Below are 21,672 nucleotides of genomic sequence, written 5' to 3' on the forward strand. Positions count from 1 at the left end.
TAGCTTGGGACATGCAAGGCAGAGAGAAAAGAAGCAGCACAAAGATTAGAAAAGTCAATGTGGTAGCTCAATACCAAATTCTGAGATTTCAAGTGCCACTGGGCTAGAATGACAGACACTTACCTATCACAGATAACTTGGCTGATGCAATTGCTTCCCTGGAAGCAAAGGTCACCTCTCCAGAATGATGCAGTTGGGCTTTTTTCAGAATAAGTTTGTATTTGTTTCCATCTGCTTGTACTTCCCAGTCCTCATCTGACTGGATCTCTATGTCATTACTATACCAGGCAACTTCATTAATTGGCACAGCTTCACTTAGAACGCAGCTAAACGTAGCTTTCTCTCCTGGAGAGACTTCAACATCTGTGAGGGGCTGCAAGATCTGTAGGCGCCACCCTATAGGTAAAAATAGGTAACCAAACCCCTCAGCTACAGAAACAAATACAGGCAAGAGAGATTTTGTGAATATTTATGTTGAAGCTCTGGACAGTCAGGCCTTGGATACCAAGCAGGTCATTAAAAAGGAGGTTACGTATGTCACTAGAACAGACGGTATCTTTGGGGACTGAAACTTTCCAAAACTTTCAGGAGCAAACCCCAACCTAGCAATGTCTTTCTTTCCCAAGTAGCAGAAAACCACAATGGAGGTACCATGCTATGACTGAGGATGGCTGTTCTTGTACTCTGTAAGGGGCTCTGATCCCCACAGGGGTCTCCAGTAATAGCATAAAATACAAGGGTACAGAGAAAACGTTCATAGAATCATAGAATGGTTTGCGTTGGAAGAGACTTTGAAGATCATCTAGTTCCAACCCCCCTGCCATGGGCAGGGACACCTTCCTCTAGACCAGGTTGCTCAAAGCCCCATCCAACCTGGCCTTGAACACTCCCAGGGATGGGGCAGCCACAGCCTCTCTGGGCAACCTGTTCCGCTGCCTCACCGCCCTCACAGTGAAGAACTTCCTTACATCTAATCTAAATCTACCTTCTTTCCATTTAAAACAGTTACCCCTTGTCCTATCACTACATGCCCTTGTAAAAAATCTCTCTCTGGCTTTCCTGTAGCCCCCCTTTAGGTACTGGAAGGCTGCTCTAAGGTCTCCCCAGAGCCTTCTCTTCTCCAGGCTGAACAACCCCAACTCTCTCAGCCTGTCTTCATAGGAGAGGTGCTCCAGCCCTCTGATCATCCTCTGGACTTGCTCCACAGTCCATGTCCTTCTTATGCTGGGGGCTCCACGGCTGAATACAGTACTCCAGGTGGGGTCTCATGAGAGCGGAGTAGAGGGGGAGAATCCCCTCCCTTGACCTGCTGGTCACTCTGCTGGTGATGCAGCCCAGGATACAGTTGGTTTTCTGGGCTGCAAGAGCACATTGCTGGGTCATGTTGAGTTTCTCATCAACCAACACCCCGAAGTCCTTCTCCTTAGGGCTGCTCTCAATCCACTCATTGCCCAGCCTGTATTTGTGCTTGGGAGTGTCCTGACCCATGTGCAGCACCTTGCACTTGGCCTTGTTGAACTTTGCACAGGCCCACCTCTCAAGCCTGTCCAGGTCCATCCGGATGGCATCCCATCCCTCAGGTGTGTCAACTGCACCACTCAGCTTGGTTTCGTCAGCAAACTTGTTGAGGGTGCGCTCAATCGCACTGTCCATGTCACCGACAAAGATGCCAAACAGCACCGATCCCAATACCGACCCCTGAGGAACGCCACTGGCACTGCTCTCCACTCGGACATCGAGCCTTTGCCTGTAACTCTTTGAGTACAACCATCCAGCCAATTCCTTATACACCGAGTGGCCCATCCATCAAATGCATGTCTCGCCAATTTAGAGATAAGGATGTCACGAAAGACTGTGTCAAATGCTTTGTACGAGTCCAGGCAGATGACATCAGTTGCTCTACCTGAACTTGTGCAAAGCGTTTGACGCTGTCCTGCGTGACATATTGCTGCTGATATAATTCTCTTCTCTAGAGCCTCAAAGCACCTGTAAACACAACCCTATTCATCAGAATAATGACAACTGTAAGACAGTAATTTGCTGCTAACTCGTTGCCAACTGATGCTGCTTATATCCATGTCATGGCATACAGAACAAGAAAAAAAAGGAAATTGTAAAACAGTTGTGTGGGAAGAAGATTTAGGTGAAACAAAAGCAACAAATGCAACTTTTCCTCTCTCCTACTCATCATATTTTCCTGGTTCATTTGCCCTTTCCAAGACTCCCCATGCACAAGTGCTTCAGTTCTTACCTTTCACCGTCAGGAAGGCTGAGGTCATCGCATCGCTGCACGTAAAAGTCACCCTGCAGCTGTCCTGGGGAGTTAGGTTCTTCAGCAGCAGAAGGTGCCTGCGCCCATTTTCAAAGTAAACCATCTCAGTGTTTTCTGTAGTTTTGGCAGGCTCATCGTCAATCAGCCAGTTGTAGTTGTAGCATTCAGGTTTGGAAAGATAGCATTCAAACAGGGCTTCCCCTCCTTCCACGGCTTCCACGTTCTCCAAGCCCTGGAGAATGCTGTTCTTGGCTAGCAAAGAAGGACAATGAACAGTATTAATTGTTTGGCCATGCATATCTGAATATTAACAAGCCTCGGAGCACTGGATGATTCCCACTGCTGGAAAGCTGATGGAAAGGATGTGGATGGGATGAACTGTGCTTGTAGGTTTAGTTGTTGATTTCAACCACGCTCTAACACAATACTATATTTAAAAACACTTTAAGTAGTGAGAGTAAAAATAATGATAAACCTCTAGGACCTCTAGCATTTCATCTAGATTTCCTCCAGAAACCTGACTTCCATTTTTACAAATAAAGAAAAAAAAAGCTGGTGTTTATATGAATCAGGCCAATAGTCGATAGGAAGGGATAGCTCAGGAAGATAAATTATAATCAAATTTCTTCTGTCTCATAGCAGGAAACATTTCCCACAGATCTCCCAGGCAGTGCAATTATCCTCATAACTGGGGAGATGTGAAACCACTGACAGCTTGTGATAAAAATCTTACTACCTTTCATGCAAAGCAAATATGAGAGAGTATTATAGCTGGCAAAGCTATAGTGACTGTCATCCGAGTTAAAAAGTCTGCCTCTAGGAAACACACAAAAAGTTAAAAAATGTAGTAACAGTATTTTGAATAGTAAATTTCTGAATTATTACAAAAGCTCTGTGATAATGTATTAGGTTTATTTTCTCATACCTGTGTGGTGAATTATGTGGTCAGAAACATGCACATATCTACACACTCCATTTGCCCACAGAGTCATGCATCAGTGGGCATTTATACATAAGCAATCAGCCTGATGCAAAATTAAATGTGGGCTGGTGCATGTGAATATTGTTTGTGTTAGACCAGCTACATGGACAAATTACATGCAGAACAGTGGGAACACATGGTTGAGTAAATACAGTTTACACAAATACCATAAAATGCTCAGCATGATCTATAATATAAACCAATGCCCTGAAATATTCCTGTTTAGATCTCTATAACCATTATCTGGAACTGTTCTAAGCACACACACACACACACACACAAAAAAAAAAGCTGAACAATTTATTTAAAAACAACAACAACAAAAAAGAAAGCATGATTTACTAAAAAAATTCTGTATTTTATAATATTCATGCTTATGGAGAACAATGAGGCGTTTGTAAATCCTTGGAAAATGTATAATTTTGTTAGAACAAATCTGAGCTGTTTATTTGTGCAATTCTGGAGCGCTGGTTTCCCTAACTGTGAAAAGCAGCCAATTGCAAGTCCTACCTCCTCTGGGATGCTTTTAGATTATATTAATTATCACTTTTTTAAAATCCCTAAAATGGAAGGTGCTTATCAATGTAGAAAATATTATAATAAATAATACTCTGCTCTTCTGTACTCACAATTCCGGTTAAGGAAGAATGCATAATTGCCTAACAAAAGACAAATATTCAGAGAGCAAATCAGAACCATTGCTTTTGCTGACCACACTAATTCACCTGGTGACCAAAACCAGTAATTCCGTACACAGCAGAAAAAAAATAGGAAACATTAATATAAAATTCTAAACCTGTTGCTAATATTTTTATTTACTGTTTCTCAGGGCCCTCACAAATGCTGATGCCAAGTGAGAAGGTAATTCCTGAGTGATCAGTATTTGAAATAAGAAAAATACCAAGCTACCTTAGTTTAGCTGAAAATAAAATGGAATTCCACACTATCCATTAGCTACTGGTTTTAAGGCATACTGTGTGTAAAAACCACTCTGTAACAGCAAAAAGTACTCTTATGATTCCTTTGTGCCAACACTACACTGCGATTTTACAATAATTCAGCAGGACACATCCCTTTGCACCGATGTTCCCGTTCATTGTAGAAGAGGTATGATGCGTAAGTGGTGTAATAAGTGAGCATTAATTAGAACTAAGCTGCAGTGAAATGCTGCGGTTTCATATTCAATTCCCATTAACTCCCAACTATTTTTATCATCGTTATCAGTACTGGAGTGAACACCAAAGAGTGGGTATATGATGTGTCACTTATGGAGGTGCTGCCATGATTTTTCCACCTCTTTTATTTGAACCCATGATAGTCTTCCTCTTTGGCTGGAAGACCTCACCTTGAACATCAAGTGCAGCCATCACTTTAGTGCCTTCAGCTTCACAAGAATAGATGCCAGTGTCTTCTGGTACCGTAGGTTTAATTTTTAGTATGCTTACATTCCAGTCCTGATCGATAATCACTCGCTGCCCATCTGCATGTATTTCCTGATCATTTTTCTTCCATATGGCGTGTACTGGCCTAGAATATTGGCATATGAACTCTGCTGTGCCATCTTCATCAACAGTTAAATCCTGCATGGGACTGACCACTTCAATGGTTGGATCTGTTAACCAACACGTCAGGAAGGACATGCATTAGTGGATCCTCATGGAAATTGCAACTTAGAGATTTTTGACAAGCACAGAGCCTGCGGGGAGCAAGCAGAGTGACAGTGCAAGCAAGGGAGCTGGCTGGGCACACCAGGGATTAGCAGTTTAGTCCATGCTGGTGTCAGCATCAAGCAGGATTGAAGCAAAACTGGTACATTAGAATATAACTATCACACTGGAAAATGGGCCACCAGCAATTAAGGCTGGTGCTTTAACAGTCCTGACTACGAACTTCTGTGCAGAACATCTGCTGGGATTCCCTCCAGGCTTAGTTTTCCTCCCAGCATTGCTGAGACCCTCTAGGCTAGGAAGCGCTGGATGTGAAACCCTTCTGCGTCCCAGAACGTGGCAGGAGTGCAGGTCTGAGATGGAGGAGTGCAACGGGTGGGCTGCCGTGAGTGCTTCCCTCTAACACTCAACCTCACATAAGCAATAGGAAAACGCCACAAACTCTACTGGAGGCTCCTTGTATGAGCAAACTGCAACCATTCATTGGAAAGAAATGCAATAATCGAATGCAAATACTCATTCCTGCCCTGTGGTGGCGATGGCTATGCATGAGGAGTCATTGGCAGCGCGAGGAGCAAAGCCCCAGGACAACTGTAACAAAAAAGGGCCCTTCACAGGAGACAGGTACTTGTTGTTTTGCTTAACCGTGTGTTCCTCTGCAGCAGAGACATAGTTCAGGGAAAAATAACATGGTTTCCTTTACAGCAGATGATCTAAAGATGCAGCATGAGCCATTGCAATTTCAGATTGAGAGCCTGTAAGATGCTGGGAGCAGCTGGATACACAGTTTCTCCGAAGAAGGTGAGATCCATGAGGCTGCTTTGCTTCCAGTCTTTCTTTTAAAATACTAGTTCTGCTTCTCAGGAGGCAGCTGTAGAGCACAGTAGATATATCTAACCTCAAAATATTGTGAGCTTCCAAAGCAGCTAACAGTACCTCCTGAGACAGCAAATTGGACCCACTTTGTACAACTGCAATATCTATGCTGAAAAGAAAAATCTCAATGAGGTCTGAAAATGGAAGTCTCTCTGCAACATCCTTCTCAGCACAACTGTCAACTCCCCCCCCCAAATTTATATGGCTACAACGGGACATAGAAAGATAACAAAGCAAGCTGATATATGTCCTTATCTTTCAAATAATTGTTCTGATCACAAGCCAGCTAGAATAAACCACACTGGACCTCTGTCTGGAATGCTCCTCTTGAAACTGGTGCATCAGGTTGAGGATTTGGGATGCTACTGGCAGACCTTGGGAAGCAAAGATAGTTTTGCAAATGTCTTTTGGAAAGTTGTTGCAAGGCTTGATCCTGCTGCCTAAGGCTCCCTCGACCACTCCGTGTGTCTGCATGTGTTTATGGAGAGAAGGCATCAATGGCAGATCATGGAGATGTTTTGGTTACACCAGGCCTGAAGAAGCAAGAAGGAATCTGTGCAGATGGGGCGTACACTGCTGTCCCTTTCCATAAGATGCAAACATGTGCTCCTCACAGCAAACGTCACCTGTGGTCTTGGAGAAGGAAGGTGTCCTGGTTCCACTGCCCCGTTCCTCCTTGCCACTGCTACCCTAAGACCTTGGTGGCCCTATTCACCCATGCAGAAGGGCAGAAAGCTCCTTGGGATTTAGGAGCCAACGTGTACCCTGGGGCCTGTAATTCTCACGCTGACCAAGGGGGACAGAAGGCAGCAACAGCTCCTTCAACATTTTCCATCTCCCCCCTGCCCGTACGTGAAGATGCCGTCATACTGGGCCACTGACTGAGTGTAGTTGTAGGGCAATGATATTGTGAAGGCCCAACAAGAAAAGCTGTCGTGAGATCTCACTTATTACAGAATATATCCAGTTACAAGCATGCCTTACACCAGGAGAACGGGGCACACAGAACAGAGAGAAACAACTTGTTCCTTGATGAAGAACAAGCCATGGATAGCTAGATAGACTGAAATACACCTAGTTTGAAGACAGGTCTAATTTTCAATTTCTGGACAAAATAAAGTGCATGAAATTGGCTGTTCATACAAGCACAGTTAGAATTTCACTAGTGTTTTACTTTCCTATTCAATCAAGTGTTACTGAGAACAGTGTAATTGGGGTATTTTTTAAATACCTTTCTCATCCTAATCCAATTATAGTCATATACTACTGTGGTTCAGGTTCACCTTCAGAAATCTTGTCTTAATAGTAGCACAAAATACATGCATACATATGCGTACTAGCATGAGCTGTGGGGTTGGACTAGATGATCTCCAGAGGTCCCTTCTAACATCAGCAATGCTGTGATTCTGTGAAATGAAAACTTCTCAGGAGCCCTTTATTTGACTGAGTAGAATACCTAACAATGTATTTATTTTTAATTTACGTTTTAGGCCCACTGGAGTTCTTTGCCTAGAGAGCTCAGAACCAGGTTCTGTCTCTGAAAACATGAAACTCAAAATTGATACAAATGGACTTGTGATTTGGGGGGGTTGCACACTCCGTTGTTGCTGCATCATTCTGATATTAGGAAGAAGTGATTTGGCATTTTATCTTTGCAGAGAATTAAATTTTCTGAATGTACAAGGGACACATTGTACAGAGAAGGAGACATCAACCACTGACTACAATTCCATATCGTGGATCATTCCTGTTATGGTAGACAGTTATTGCATGAGGGTAGATTTTAATAAAGAACACTTAACCCTTTATGTCTCCATATATACAAATCCCTTTTCCAAGCAAGGAATAAGTGTTACTTTTGTCTGAAAAATAACAACTTTTCCCAATGGCTATAGAAGGGCTGGATGTGAAGGAGCTTGCTTTATCAAGTCTGGAGCTCAGTGTTATTTGCAGCTTGTGGCTACCCTTACCAAATGAGAAAAATATTTACCCAACAGACCAGAACAATTTGCTGGTGCAATGATGACCATTACTATTCTGGCAGTCAAACAATGAGGGTCATTTTGTCACTGTGTTACCCCAACGTCATATACCATGTGGTTACCATGAAGAGCTCTGGAGCCATCGATATAACAGCCCAAAGTCTTGTCTTGGGAGCATACTGAGCTCAGCGTCAGTAGCCTAGCTATGGAGCAGCACAGTGGTATTTTTGTGAATTTCCAGCTACATAATATTTTGTGGTATTATAAAAACCGTTAAGGCGGGGGCTAAAATATCAGGTGATACCACAGTGGTTTGTGTTGGGCTCTACTTAGATGTCAGGTGAAAGCAGCCCTGACGCTGCAATCCTTCCTCACCTGAACCACTGAAAAAAATCATGTGGTTGTATCTATAAGAATTCTGGCATGAGTATGAGTGACTTGCAGAAGTGGAGGGTTGCAGGACACAGAAGACCTGTGAAAACATTTAGTAAGGGTAGCCCGGAAGGCAGAAGCGCTAGCACACTGAGCAAGTCCAGAGGTGGCTGTGTGTTTCTTTCTAACAACGAAATACCTTTGACTAATAATTTAGCTGAAGATATAAGGCACCCAGCTCTGAAGGTGACAGTGCCTGAGTCATGGCATGCCACATCATTTAGGGTTAAAGTGTGGATCATCCCGTCCTGCTGAGAGATTTCAGTCACAAAGTTGTTGTGAAGGGGAGATCCATCGAGCCACCACTGCACGTTCTTCACGCCCGGGTGCGAGAGCTCACAGGTGAACGTGGCTGACTCACCCACAAAGACGTCTGTGTTCTTTAAACCAGAAACTATGACTGCTGCTTCTTCTGTATAACAAAGCAAGAGAAGGTGCCAAAGGAAAACAAAAGCATAAACAAATACATGTCGCTTCTTGCAGAACCAGCCCAAGCAACAGTGCAAGTTGTCCAGGAGAGTTAAACTTGTAATGCTGTTCCAGGGAAAAAAGAGCTAAAATTTTCTTTAAGGGATTTAGAAGCCACCTTCCGTCCTTCACCCGCTTGCAAGTGCAGTGTGTGTGTCTGCAAACACTGTTTCATTGGGAGGAAACTCTACTCCATGACCAGGCCATGACTGGCTCTCCTGTGTGTTGCAACCATCTGCACTAACATCATATGAGGTAGGAGGCAGAGAGGTAGCTTAAGATTTAAATGCTTAAAGTGCTTTAAAAGAGGAATAAGAATATCAACAATGATAGAAGCTGTAATCAGTCATAGCAAGAATTTCAGGATTTTTTTACGACCACTGCTCCAAGCAAATAGTTTTTCAGCAGTTTTTCAGTACCACCATCTGCTATGGTACAGAGTACAGTCAATACTTTGAACTACCTTAACTTATAAAGATTGGTCCAACCTCAGCCTGAATGTGTTTATGTCTCCACTGAAATCAGGAAAGAAACAAATGGACTTTCAACTGTTTGCATCTGAGACAAGTTTGGCCAGTTACTGCCAAAGATTTTGGAATAATATATTCCAGGCAGCAAAATCAGATTGTTTCTACCACATTTCACCTTACCTTGCACATACACAGAACCTGTGGTGATCTCGTATCCAGTGCTACAGGTATAATCCCCACAGTCATCAGGCTCTACACCGTGGATGATCAGCTCGGCAATGCTGCCTTTCAGCTTCATCTCGTACTTGTCGCTGGGCTGAATGACCACCCCTCCTTTTCTCCACTCAACGGGGGCGTCTGGCTTGGAGATCTCACAGTGCAAGACAGCAGTTCCCCCTTCTTCAGACTCTACATTTTTCAGCTCCTCATTAAACAGCACGGGTAGTACTGCAGTGGGGAAGCAACTGCATCAGTGACAGTGTTCAGAGGTGAGAAACTTGCTTGCAACTTCTTCGGCTCGGTAGTTCCCCTCTTTCTGAACCACAGCTTGCCTGCTAGCGATGCCAAGCCCAAAGCAGGACTTTGAGTTGTGCCATAGCCAGACACTCATGGGAATCAGGTGCTGATACAGTGAAGGTGTCCACTGCTGCTCCACAAAGGATTGCCATAGGTCACAGGAGCTCTAAGGGGCTTCGCGTAGGCATACACCCAATTTTCAGTGTAAGCAGTTAGAGGCACAACAGTACCAATCACAGCATTTGGACATTTAATCACTGAAACCACGCACTCTGAGCAGGAGCTGGTTTGGGGGGCCAAACTTGGGATCTAAAAGCATGATCTTGTTGCTTTAAAATTAATAAAACTATAAAATCCGTATATAAAAGCATAAAATGAATAAACCTATAAAATCCCAAAACATAACCACTAGAAAAAGAGCCACAAATCTTGGGCTGCTCAGGCTCCATTTAAAATGGGCCTGTTCTAGGTATGGTGAAATACTCCAATTTCTTATTGTCAGGTAGCAGGAAAGTTTTCTAAATGCTCTTGTACATACCTTCTATTAGCAGCAGCTGCACTTTTGCTCCCAGCTCTCACAGTGAGATCAAAATTGCAACTGCAGAAATAGAACTGGGTTTAAAAGGCACTAGATTCTTCTTTGAAGAACAGATTGCGGACCAAACCCTCTCCGGCAGTAGTAATTCACAGATACGACGTTGATGATAGATAATTCAGCGATAAAACTTCCTTATCACCCCTATGGAGAACAGCCAGAGCCATAACTTCTCTGCCTTCAAGCAAGGCTTCTCCTACCTTTGACTTGCAACGACGCGGTGGTCTGCTGATCCCCCGAGTCGCACGTATAATCTCCGGCATCCCGAGCCTCAGCGTCATAGATGAAGAGCTCAACGTGTGTCCCCTCTTGCCGGATCTCGTACTTGTCACTCGGCTGCAGGACCGTATCTCCTTTCCTCCACTCCACGGGTGCGTTGGGTTTTGTCAGCTCGCAGTGCAGCATGGCTGTGCCCCCTTCCTCCACCTCCTCATTTTTCAGCCACTGCTTGAAAAGCACGGGCAGGGCTTGAAAGGAGGGGGGGGGACGGTGCAAAAATAGAAAACGGAGGAATGTTTTATTTTTAAGGTACTGATAATGCCGTTCGTGAAGTTCATGCATAATTCTGGCTGCATTTAGCTAAGGAGACCTGCTGGGGTGGGGATGCCTGGGTCTAAGCCAGACAGAGGAGGAGGAGGGAGAGGAGTTAACCAGCAGGAAAAATTTCAGTTCTACAGGAGCTGTATTTCTCTTCCTATATCCTAGACTTCTTTTCCCAAAGAATTCCCAACTAACTTAAATAATAATTTCTGAAGCCCAGAGTTTTTCATCCCCAAAATAAAACCACGGAGCAGGATAAAAGCACTCAAAGAATACATACCTGCAGACCTGAGGCTGCACCATTTTAAGAACAACTTGAGAACGTGCAGCCAGGGATCAATTACAGAATAATTAAGGCTGAAGGGACCTCTAGAGGTCCTCCATGGATGGAGATTCTTCCCCCATTCTGGGTCCCAGTTCCAGTGTCTGAACACCCCTTCTTTGTGAAAGGTTGTTTTTTTTCCTAATACGAATTTCTCTCGCTGCAGCTTGCAGCTGTTGTCTCATCTATTTACTGAGCACCCCAAGGTAAGTCTGTCTCTCTCTCCTCTGTAGACCCCCATTAGGAAGCTGCAGACAGCAACGAGCTCCCCCCTCAACCTTCTCTCCCTCAGGCTGAACAAACCCAGCTGCCTTTGCCTCTCCTTAAGCTCCATTGCTCCAGCCCCCTGACAAACTTGGTGGCCTTTACAGCACTTGCTCCACCACCTCGATGTCTGTCTTGCACTAGAGAGCTCCAAAACCTGACACGCACACCTCTCACTACTGCTGAACGAAGAGTAAGTCATACCTTTAACCTCTAGTCTGGCAGTGGTCTTCCCATCAGCTGCGTGGCAGCTGTACTCCCCCGAGTCCGGATGGGTCACGTCGTGAATGACCAACGTGTGCACGTTCCCCTCCTGCTTGATGCTGTACTTCTGGCTGGAGCGGATCACGGACGTGCCTTTCTTCCATTCCACCGGGACATCAGGCTTGGACACCTCACAGGACAAGTGAGCCGTGCCACCCTCCTGCAGCTCCAAGCTGTGGAGTGCCTTTACAAAGCTGACTGGAGCAACTGTGGGGAGAGGACACCAACACTGCTGCAACTGCCTAATCCAGCATTGTCCCCAGCTCAGAACTGGGTGCCTAGAGTTACGTTTTGAACCAGATCAAAGAGGAACAAACAAGATAAGTTATTGACATGGCCTGTCTTTTAAAATCATTCTATATAACTTAATGGAAAGGTTTTTCAGAATTTTTGGACCTTTTTTGGAGTAAGTATGATCTAAAACCATCATAAGTAGGAGATTAGTTCAGAGCATATTCTTGACATTCTTCAGCATTGATTCTGACATATCTTAGCTGCTTGTTTCAGGATAAGTCGGACGGTCTTCAAAGGATGCTTGCTTCACTCCATGGACTATAAAAAGAACTGAAACAACTAGCTCAGATGTACATATCTAACTCATAAATGCCTAAATTAGGTTAGTAGAATCCCCCCAAATGTCCAAGGACTCCTCCTCCCAAATACACCTCTCCAGAAGCTAAAGCAATGTTGACCGTGCTTACCAGTACCTTCTAAATCCCTCTTCCTAGGAGGTTGCTCACCTTGGACCGTTAGCTGTGCTGCTGAGGTATGCTGCCCGACCTTGAAACTGATAGGCCCACAGTCTTCTAGTGTCACCTTCCTCAGGATCAAAGTGTGACGTGTCCCTTGGACTCTGATCTCATTCATTTCATTGGATTGCAGGGGAACATCCCCCAGGAACCACTGTGCATCCTGAGTGGTTTCTCGGGACAGCCTGCATTCAAACACCGCGTCTTCTCCTTCATACAAAGTGACGTCCTTCAGCGTCTCCACTATGGCTGCTGCTGGTTCTTTATGGAAAGGTCAACAGAATTTGATATCTACTTTCAAGTGATGCCTCCTGGGTAAAACATTTCTTTATGCTTTCTTGACAGTACCATATTATTTGAAAGAACGACTACAAAGCACTAAGCATTAAATGTATGGAAATGTAGTTACATGGGCATGTAGTAACGCTGCATTCTTACAGATGCATAATGTGTGCATATATATCATGCACGTCTATATGACAGTCTATAAAATATGCATGTTATACTCTATTGTGTGTATAATAAATATATACTATATATTTCTAATGCAATCTATGTATTGTGAAAACATTGTCAACGGATTTTAGTGGGTGACATTAACATCAAACCACAGATCATTGACTAAAGACCCATTTCTGATTCCCTAGAGATAACCGACCCAGTTCTGATCCCTCTGAAATCACTCTCGTCTTTGAGATCCCCATGATTCAGTTTGGGCACAGGACAATGTCTAGCTGTCAAATTACTTAACCGTGTGCCCCTGCCACGGTACCAAGCTCTGTTCAGCTCTTCCCCACGCAAAGTCCCACCTTTCACGAGCACAGCTGCAGTGGTTTGCTGGTCCCCTGCATTGCACGTGTACTCCCCAGCATCAGCTTCACTCAGGTTCCGAATCGTCAGCTCAGCCACGGATCCAGCTTGATGCATCTTGTATTTGTCACTTGGTCCCAGCACGTTCCCGGCCTTCTTCCACTGCACAGCAGCATTTGATTTTGAGATTTCACAGCTCAAAGTGATGGTGCCACCTTCTTCAGCTTGCTGGTTCTGGAGTGGTTTTGTGAAGGTTACTGGCAAAGCTAAACCAAAATAAATCAGAGGAAAAAAATTATATTTCATTGCTGACTGTGTCACTAAGTCTTGTGTTTAATGAAACTCTGGTGCCATTCCAAATTTGGCTCAAACTCAATTCCAAAATTATTTTAAAACCCAAACAAGGAATGACAGAAAGTGCTGGATTTCCAGGAGCACTAAGCACTCTGCACTCCCCAAGAGTCACTGGGCACTGCACACCCCGAGCACCTCTGGGAATGTGTTTCTTCTTACACAGGAATGGTCACAGGTATGGACTTTTGAGCATCTAAGTTCACGTACCTCCAAAATGGGTACCAAAGCCACAACGCAAAAGCCTACACCTAATATCTAAGTTCTTGGGTATTTGGCAGGGTGCATGGAGAAACATCGTTATATAATGACCCTCCTTTGAAAATTGGACCCAGAAGAGAAATGAACGCTGGAAGTCTCTGCACTGATGTGTATCACTGATGGGTCGAGATGGAGTTTTGATGGGTTGATTTAAAAAGCGCCACACATACAAGTCTAGTTCCTCAAGTCCAGTTCCCTAGAAGAACCTTGGTGGCTCCACACTCACGGCTGAATTGGTATTTACAAGGGAAAGAGATGGGGTTCCAGAAATCAGAGTGAATTCACAGGATGACAGGTCTGTATAAGAGGAGGTAGATCTGAAGTTTCTTGTGGCTGATGTAGGAATGGATGGTGTATTTTGTCGGACAGCTGGGGAATAGCTGGGGTCAAGTCTTTTGTACAGTTGCATTTGCAGTGAAGGCATCCCACTGTGCAGCTAAGTCCTGCAGCCCAAGGGCTCTTAGGAGCCAGCAAAGGAATGAGGAGGAGAGAGAAATAGTCTTTGTGAAGACCTACTCTGTCAGACTGTGTCACTGTTGATTCAGAAATCCTCATCATAAAAAAGGACCAGACCCTGCCACAGTGTCCCTGAATCTTACATATAGAACACCTAAACTAACCTTTAGCTCTCTAAAAGGTGAAGCAATAGCTTTTTGTCTCCTTTCACTACCAAGGATGCCATAGTTTGCTCATCGCCAGAATCACAGATGTAGCCTCTAGCATCCTTCAGCTGTAGATCGTGGATGAGTAACTCCACAGCAGAGTGCATCTGCTGCATCTCATACTTGTTCCTGGCTTAGAGCAAGACTGACCCTTTTTTCCACTTCACTAGTGCATCGTGTTTGGAGAGCTTGGCATGAAGGGTGACCTTAGAGCCTTCCTCAGCTTCCTGGTTTCGGAGTTTTTTTTTCAAAGACTGCTGGAGTGGCTGGGACCACAGGTAGAGACACAAGCGGACAGCCACCATCAGAGGATCTGGCATTTTACACCTGTTTTTAAGAAGCTAGGCACTAGAACTATTTAGGTGCCTTGCTCGTCAAGCTGGAGTGCCCAAGTAAGTTTGAGCACTTTGACTCTTGAGCACCATTTTCTCAGGTGGAACTACAGCTCCAAGGATGGTTAAGCATCAAAAATGGTCTCATTCTAATTTTAGTTCCAGCTTTGGTTTTCTGAGTGACCAGAAAGAGGCATTTGTGTCTAGGATTGTGGAAGCAGTTGCTGCACTTGGGTCCCTCCATGTTCATTGCTCAGGACACCACAGGACTTAACATAACTTCTGAAAGCAAAAGGACTCAGCTGCTTTATGCCAGCAAAGTACATCTGAGGACACAGAAGTCAAGCAGATAGCACCCTCTTGCTAGTCTTAAGCTAACGGAGTGGAACAAGTTTCTCATCTTAAAAAGAAAATGAAACAACCTACCTTTAACAGTTAAAGTGGCTGTTGTTTGTTCATTTCCATTATCACAGGTGTATTTGCCAGAGTCTTCTGGTTTTAAGTGATAAATCTTTAAAGTATGAATTGTTCCCTCCTGCCTGATTTCATACTTGGAGCTTGGGGAAATGACCTGAGTGCCCTTCTTCCACTCCACTGCAGCGCTAGGCTGGGAGACCTCGCAGCGGAGGATGGCTGTTTCTTCCTCTTGCAGTTCTGTGCTCTGTAATTTCTCCTTAAAGACTGGAGGTGGCACTGAAATTACAAAAACAGCAAAGGCATTTACAGTCACCTTTATCTTTTTTCCCTGCAGGGTTAAAGCTACAGCTGAACAGTTAAGTACTAAACTTTAACTTCTGTGCTATATATTAGGGGGTTAAAACAATCTTCAAAGAGGGAAGGAGAAGGATGTTTGACTGAGAATTTCTTCAAAACAGTGTTTAGAGAAAGAAAGACTAAAGAAGAAAAAGAAAAAAGAAGAAAAGGGAGAGTGGAAGCAATGAAAATTACAGGTCTATCAGTCTACCCACTGCAGCCAAGCTAGTAATTTCTCTAGAAACCAGCTAGCTTCAGGACCCTGGTGACATATCCACCATCCATCCATGGTGATGACAGTCTATGAGACCACATGTGCGGTCTGAAGTACCCTACTAACACAAGGTACACAAGTACCCTACTAACATGGACCTAACAAGGGGTGAATGACGGCCTTGAATTTACTGTTAGCATAAGCAAAATGCCACTTTTTCTCACCAATCTTGTTGCTTTCCCACATGACAGAGAGCCCTTACCTTTTACCGTGAGCTCTGCCGTCGAGGTGTGAGGCCCCACTCGGAAAGTGATGGTGCCAATGTCCTGCTCAGTCACCTTCCTTAATGTCAGTGTGTGAATCTTTCCCTTTTCCACTGAGATCTCATTCATTTCATTATTTTGCAGCACAACATCCTGTAGCTTCCATTCAACGTCCCTTGCATTTTCATGAGAAACCTGGCACCGAAACGTGACATCATCCCCTTCAAACACCACCATGTCCTTTAGGCCACTCACGATGGTCACGTCAGGCTCTGCAATAGTCAAACCATGAAAGGGAAAACATGGATGAAATCACAGAATCATCGAATAATATAGATTGCAGGGGACTTCTGGATGTCATCTGGTCCCACCACTGGTCAAAGCAGGGCCAGCTTACAGCAGGTTGCTCAGTGCCTTGTCCAGCTGAGCTTGAAGTACCTCCAAGGATGGAGATATCACAGCTTCTCAAATCACATTTCAAATGCTGCTGGTTCACTACTTTCAGCGTACTAGGTAACATGGCCAATATCTTTCAGTCAGTGGTTTTACTCTTTGCCCTTTCTCAGAGATACATTGAGTATTGATTTTTTTTTTAATTAATTAATGTAATTGGGTGAATAAGGTGTGAATGTGATACCAAATTCAGGATTTTGAAACTTATTACATTTGCACTTAGATATCTTCACAGAACAACATGAAAACCTCATCCCCTCTACTGGCTTTCATGAACAGAATTGCATATACTCGGCGCGGGCACTCCAGACTGGTTGGGAATCTGGTTGGCTCTGTGCTCTCAGCAGGATTTACTGGATTAACGTGAGCACAGGGCAGTTGCGCTTCAGTTTGCTCGAGTCCTGCTTCTAGGACAGCGGGACACCTGCAGATCTGTGCAAAGATCATACAGACAGCCTGCGACAGGCAAAAGCTGTATGTACCCCGAATCTGCAGGGGAATACCAAGGGAGAAGCAGCGCAATCTTCATCTGAGCAAACACAGTACGTATTCAGACAGCTGAGGTCACCATCTGCATGAAAAATGGTGCAGCTGGGCATAATGTAGAGTGTATCTATAATATCGAGTAGCCTGTAGGGATGCTAGCGGTGATTGTTCCATGCTAGTGGTCCAACCTGAAAGCAAGCTCTGTCTGTAATGACATTAAGGCCAGATGCAGCTGCCATGTGACTGGAAGCTGGGGGTGAACCATCTGTTCGCTCATATGCATATGATGTCAAGCAAATATTTCAAGGCATGAGTCAAAAATTACGGCTGCCTTATCCTCTCCTGTCCACCAAGTGAATCTTTGCTTCAGTGCATTCATTGACCATAAGATTTTTTTGTGATACCCTTCCTATGCTCTGTGTTTATCACAATAGTAACAATTACGTTGCAAAATCTTAGCATCCTAAAGTGAAAATCCCCTTGCCCCAATAAACGTGTCTTGCCTTTCACGGTCAGTTTTGCAGAGCTCGTCTCATCCCCAGCCTTGCAGGAATACTCTCCAGCATCTCTAGGCTCCAGGCGGTGAACACGCAGCTCGCGGAACGTGCCGTCCTGCCACATTTCATACTTGGAACTTGAGTGAAGGACGACTCCATCTTTCCTCCACTCCACTTCTGCTTTGCTAATGGAAATCTCACAGCGCAGCCTGGCCGTTCCTCCCACTTCCACTTCTTCGTTCTTCAGCTGCTGCTTCAGCTGGGGTTTGATGGCTGCAAAGTGAAAAACAATGAATACACGAGCCGTTAGCTTGGAGGCCAAGTCTGCACAATTCAACACAAGGCACCTGGGGTCTGATGCTGCAGAACAAATTTGCATTAAGTGGTTATATGATAATAACAACCCTTTTTTCTCTATAAACAGACCTATATTCTGGATATCCAGACAAGGAGAGGATCAGAAAGTTCCTCAAATATGTTTGTTTCCCATAAAGTCAAGGGCATCCACATTACACCTGTTGTATATCGTCTCTGGATATTGGAAATTCCAACACACATAAAAATTTTTGGCTGACCAAAACCTGGTACTTTCTGATTAAAACTAGTGCAAATCTGTTCATTTTTATAGAAATACTCATGACTTCAAACACCGTAAATGATGTAAAGCTTTAAACACATTTCTGATTTCTCTGCTATCTTTTCAAGACCCTAGACCATCAACAGCGAGTCCTTCCAGATGACGCACAAATAGACTACATTTATCCAAGCAGGGCATGGAACAGGTCAGACGACAGCTTGTCCCTAAGGAAAACAAGAAGGGAATTTCCATCGTGTGTGTGTGTGCAGTTGTGAAAACAGGAATCTCAGCACTTGTGGTTCCTCTGTCTAAACCCTACTGTGATAAATGTAAAGCAAGCACAGGGCTCTTTCACTCATAGTTGACCCAGTGGCTGCTTTGTGGGTCAGGTTCAGCCAAGAGGATGTAGTTTGAAAGGTTTTGGCTTAGGTCAAAGCCGCAAGTTCCACCCAAGAGTTCTGACCCAACAGTCAGAGATGACCACAAACATTTCACAGATGGTGATTAATCACAGACATTATTCCTGGTTTGTTTAAACAGTGTTCCCAGGATATTCATGGGACAAAAATTGAAAATAGTAAATTTTTTTAAATGCTTCTGTAAAAGGCTTATGATTAGTTATTGATTCAACTGAGCCAGCAATGAATGCAAAGTGCCAAAAATAAAGATCTATTAGACTTGCAAAATCCCCATGATGCAGAGTTTCTTGCTTTCATCATATCAGAGGAAGGGGTCAATACACTATACACTGTGCTTTACAGGCTTAAATAGCCATTCTACAAATCCTGTCCCACAAGATCCACTTTCTGTATTCTGGTTTATGACTGGGCACCTGCTTTCCTCGTTAACTTTTAGAGGGGTTTAGTCACCAATAAATAAAAGAATATCATTCACACAATTTCACAAATCCCTTTTATCCTCTCTTCCATTTTGATGCAATGCTAACCATTCACTCTGAGGACTGCTGTGCTCTGCTGGTCTCCTGTATCGCACGTGTAATCAGAGGCATCTTCTGGTTCTATATTATGAATCACAAGTTCAGCTGTGCGACCACTTAGTTTAATTTCATATTTGGCGCATGCGAAGAGCTGCATGGTGCCTTTCCTCCACTCCACCGTTGCATTATCCTTTGTCAGCTCACACTGGAATTTCACCGCAGCTCCTTCTTCTGCCTCCTTGTCTTTGAGCTCCTTTTTGAAAAGAACTGGCAGAGCTAAAGGGGAAAAAAAGAAGCAACGAGAGCTTTTATTGAAGCCTGAGCCAAGTCCCGGTTAACACAGTTAGACTGACACTTCGGAGAACAAGATACCGTGCTCTGCAAATGTCATATTCCTAGGCAGGATCCATGTTTTCTAATTTGCCTGGAGCTACTAGGAGATCTTGCTGCGTCAGAAGCAGCCATCTGCACTTATAACATTTATTTCCTTTGTTCTTTGACTCAAATTCTTCCCAGGGTTGAATCCTTTGAATGAATTTATCCCTCAGTTGATCTAAAAATGATCTCAGGAGTAAAGATGTTCAAAACTCCATAGACAGCCTTGACAGATCAGGAAGGTCATTGTTAGTCTTCTTCCAGGATTTGGAAGAAAATCTTTTTTTTAAATACTTAAACCACATGTCATGTGAAATGTCCAGATGTTATGTTAAAGCATTGCTCTTTCTGTAATTTATCCCCAGCCATAAAGCTAGAAAGTATTTTTTCTTAGAACCCAAAACTCAAATGCAGCACTGGAAGAACAAAGTATCATCCTCTTCCATTCTCATTTGGAAAAAAAAAAAAAAAAAAAAAAAAGATATTCTAGTATATCAGATGAAAAGGAAAATATTTATAGGGGAAGAAAGTCAAGTACTTAAAAATATTCATATTCAAACTGTTGCTTTGCACGTTGGATGGAATATATTGATTTAGGAGTCAGCTCATACCACCTACCTTTCACATTTAAAGATGCTTTTGTTTCCTGATCTCCAGTATCACAGCTGTATTCTCCTGTATCTTCTAATTTAAGATTATGAATTAAGAGCTCTACCAGGCATTCCCTCTGCCGCATTTCATATTTCTGGCTGGGCTGAAGCCCCACTCCTCCTTTCCTCCATTCCACTGCAGCATTGGGTTTCGACAGCTCACAGCAGAATGTAGCTGTACCTCCTTCCTCTGATTCCTTATTTTGTAGGGGTTGCTTAAACGTGACAGGCAGTGCTGCAAAATTTGAGAGGGAAATGTTTTAAGAGTGTTTCAGTCTGGAAAGGACCCAATCCTACCATCATTCTTCAGAAAAGGCCTATTCTAATGATTCCGCAATCTTTGGGCTGCAGCTCTCTTACTTGGTAGCAACTTTTGAGAACCATTACATGAACCAAGAGCTGAGGACAGATGTGAAGTTAGGAAAGTTTTAGTCTTAGAAAGTGATCCATAGAATGGCCTGGCTTGTGATCCAAAGGAGTCAGACTTTCCCATGGAGGCGTCTCCACACCAAGTATGGATGCTTTAGTCAAAGATCACTGGGACATGCTCTCTCTTAAATGGATGCTTATTCCTTAATAAAGGTCTCTGAGTTTGCAACATTAAGCAAAGACTATTCTCCCCCCCCTCCCCCCAAAAAAGCTTCTATTTTCTATCAACATATAAAAAATCAAGTTAGCATTCAAAACACAAGAAGAGGCAGTACAGTAAAAGATGACAATAAAGTGATAAATGGAAGAGGAAATTCAGATTTCAGGCAAGGTCTTGCTCTGGATGGTAGAAGGGGTGGAGGAAAACAGATGTGGATGCAGCTGTTTGCACTCAAAGCCTCAAGTAATAATACAGCACATTCACATGTTATAGAAATCCTTTAACCCCCAACTGTTGCACCTCTTATCATCCCAATCAGGCATTATGCCCAATTAGGCATCCCTTATGCCTACTGAAGCAACAACAACCAAAAATAACCATCAGCCTGCCTGGCTTATTTTCCATTATCCTTTCCCATATGCAGCCACAGTCCCTGCATTCAGAGAGCAGAAGGGTTAATCATACTTTGACATCGTGGCAACATTTAATTGCTTTGATGCTGATTAATCACTGCAGATACTGCAAGCAGAACTTTTCTAACCTGACCATGTGTCATGCTCAAGTAGAATACGTATGCTGGCATGGGCCAGCAGCAAAACAAATAAATGCCTGTAGAGAGCACTGGGAGATGCCCCTTTCACTTCATCTCTATTGAGCCAAGAGTCAATACTCCGCCTACCATGTACGGTTACCACAGCCGTTGTCTGCTGATGTCCAGAGTCACAGGTGTACCTTCCTGAATCGTCCAGTTCTAAGTCATAAATGACCAATTCAGCAGTGGAGCCCTGCTGCTTCATCTCATATTTCAAACCAGGGTAGAGAGTAATATCTCCTTTTCTCCACTCTACTGGAGCCTTGGGTTTGGTAAGCTCACACCTCAGTGTTGCTGTACCACCTTCTTCTGCCTCGGTATTCTGAAGTTCTTGTTTAAAAAGTGCTGGTAGGGCTATAAAATAGAAACATAACTTGCGACATACTGCAGTTGAGGTTTGGGAAAGAGAAAGTAGAAAGAAAACGAAAGCGCCAAAAGAGCTTTTTTTGCAGATGTCTCTACGCCTCAGTG

General features: G+C 43.8%; 1 protein-coding gene across 22 annotated transcripts in view; it reads right to left on the reverse strand.

Moving 5' to 3' along the window:
• The window catches only part of OBSCN (obscurin, cytoskeletal calmodulin and titin-interacting RhoGEF), a 187,726-nt gene that overhangs the window by 70,836 nt on the left and 95,218 nt on the right, over window positions 1–21,672 (reverse strand). For 13 of the 22 annotated variants that reach the window (XR_011323776.1, XM_069778342.1, XM_069778336.1 and 10 more), the window contains 15 exons: window positions 21,289–21,555; window positions 19,989–20,255; window positions 19,005–19,271; window positions 17,488–17,754; window positions 16,045–16,317; window positions 15,242–15,508; window positions 13,209–13,475; window positions 12,391–12,660; window positions 11,591–11,857; window positions 10,461–10,727; window positions 9,330–9,596; window positions 8,351–8,623; window positions 4,600–4,866; window positions 2,252–2,524; window positions 124–396 (listed from right to left, as the gene is read on the reverse strand). Coding sequence is in view for 21 of the 22 variants with exons in the window: in XM_069778342.1 (XP_069634443.1) it covers window positions 124–396; window positions 2,252–2,524; window positions 4,600–4,866; window positions 8,351–8,623; window positions 9,330–9,596; window positions 10,461–10,727; window positions 11,591–11,857; window positions 12,391–12,660; window positions 13,209–13,475; window positions 15,242–15,508; window positions 16,045–16,317; window positions 17,488–17,754; window positions 19,005–19,271; window positions 19,989–20,255; window positions 21,289–21,555 (4,032 nt within the window). In the remaining variant the exon portion in view is untranslated. Of the gene's footprint in view, window positions 1–123; window positions 397–2,251; window positions 2,525–4,599; window positions 4,867–8,350; window positions 8,624–9,324; window positions 9,597–10,460; window positions 10,728–11,590; window positions 11,858–12,390; window positions 12,661–13,208; window positions 13,476–15,241; window positions 15,509–16,044; window positions 16,318–17,487; window positions 17,755–19,004; window positions 19,272–19,988; window positions 20,256–21,288; window positions 21,556–21,672 lie in introns of all 22 variants that reach the window. The other 9 variants (XM_069778333.1, XM_069778348.1, XM_069778347.1 and 6 more) reach the window with 7 other exon arrangements.

This window comes from Haliaeetus albicilla, chromosome 2 (genome assembly GCF_947461875.1).
Source record: "Haliaeetus albicilla chromosome 2, bHalAlb1.1, whole genome shotgun sequence".
Classification (NCBI taxonomy): Eukaryota; Metazoa; Chordata; class Aves; order Accipitriformes; family Accipitridae; genus Haliaeetus; species Haliaeetus albicilla.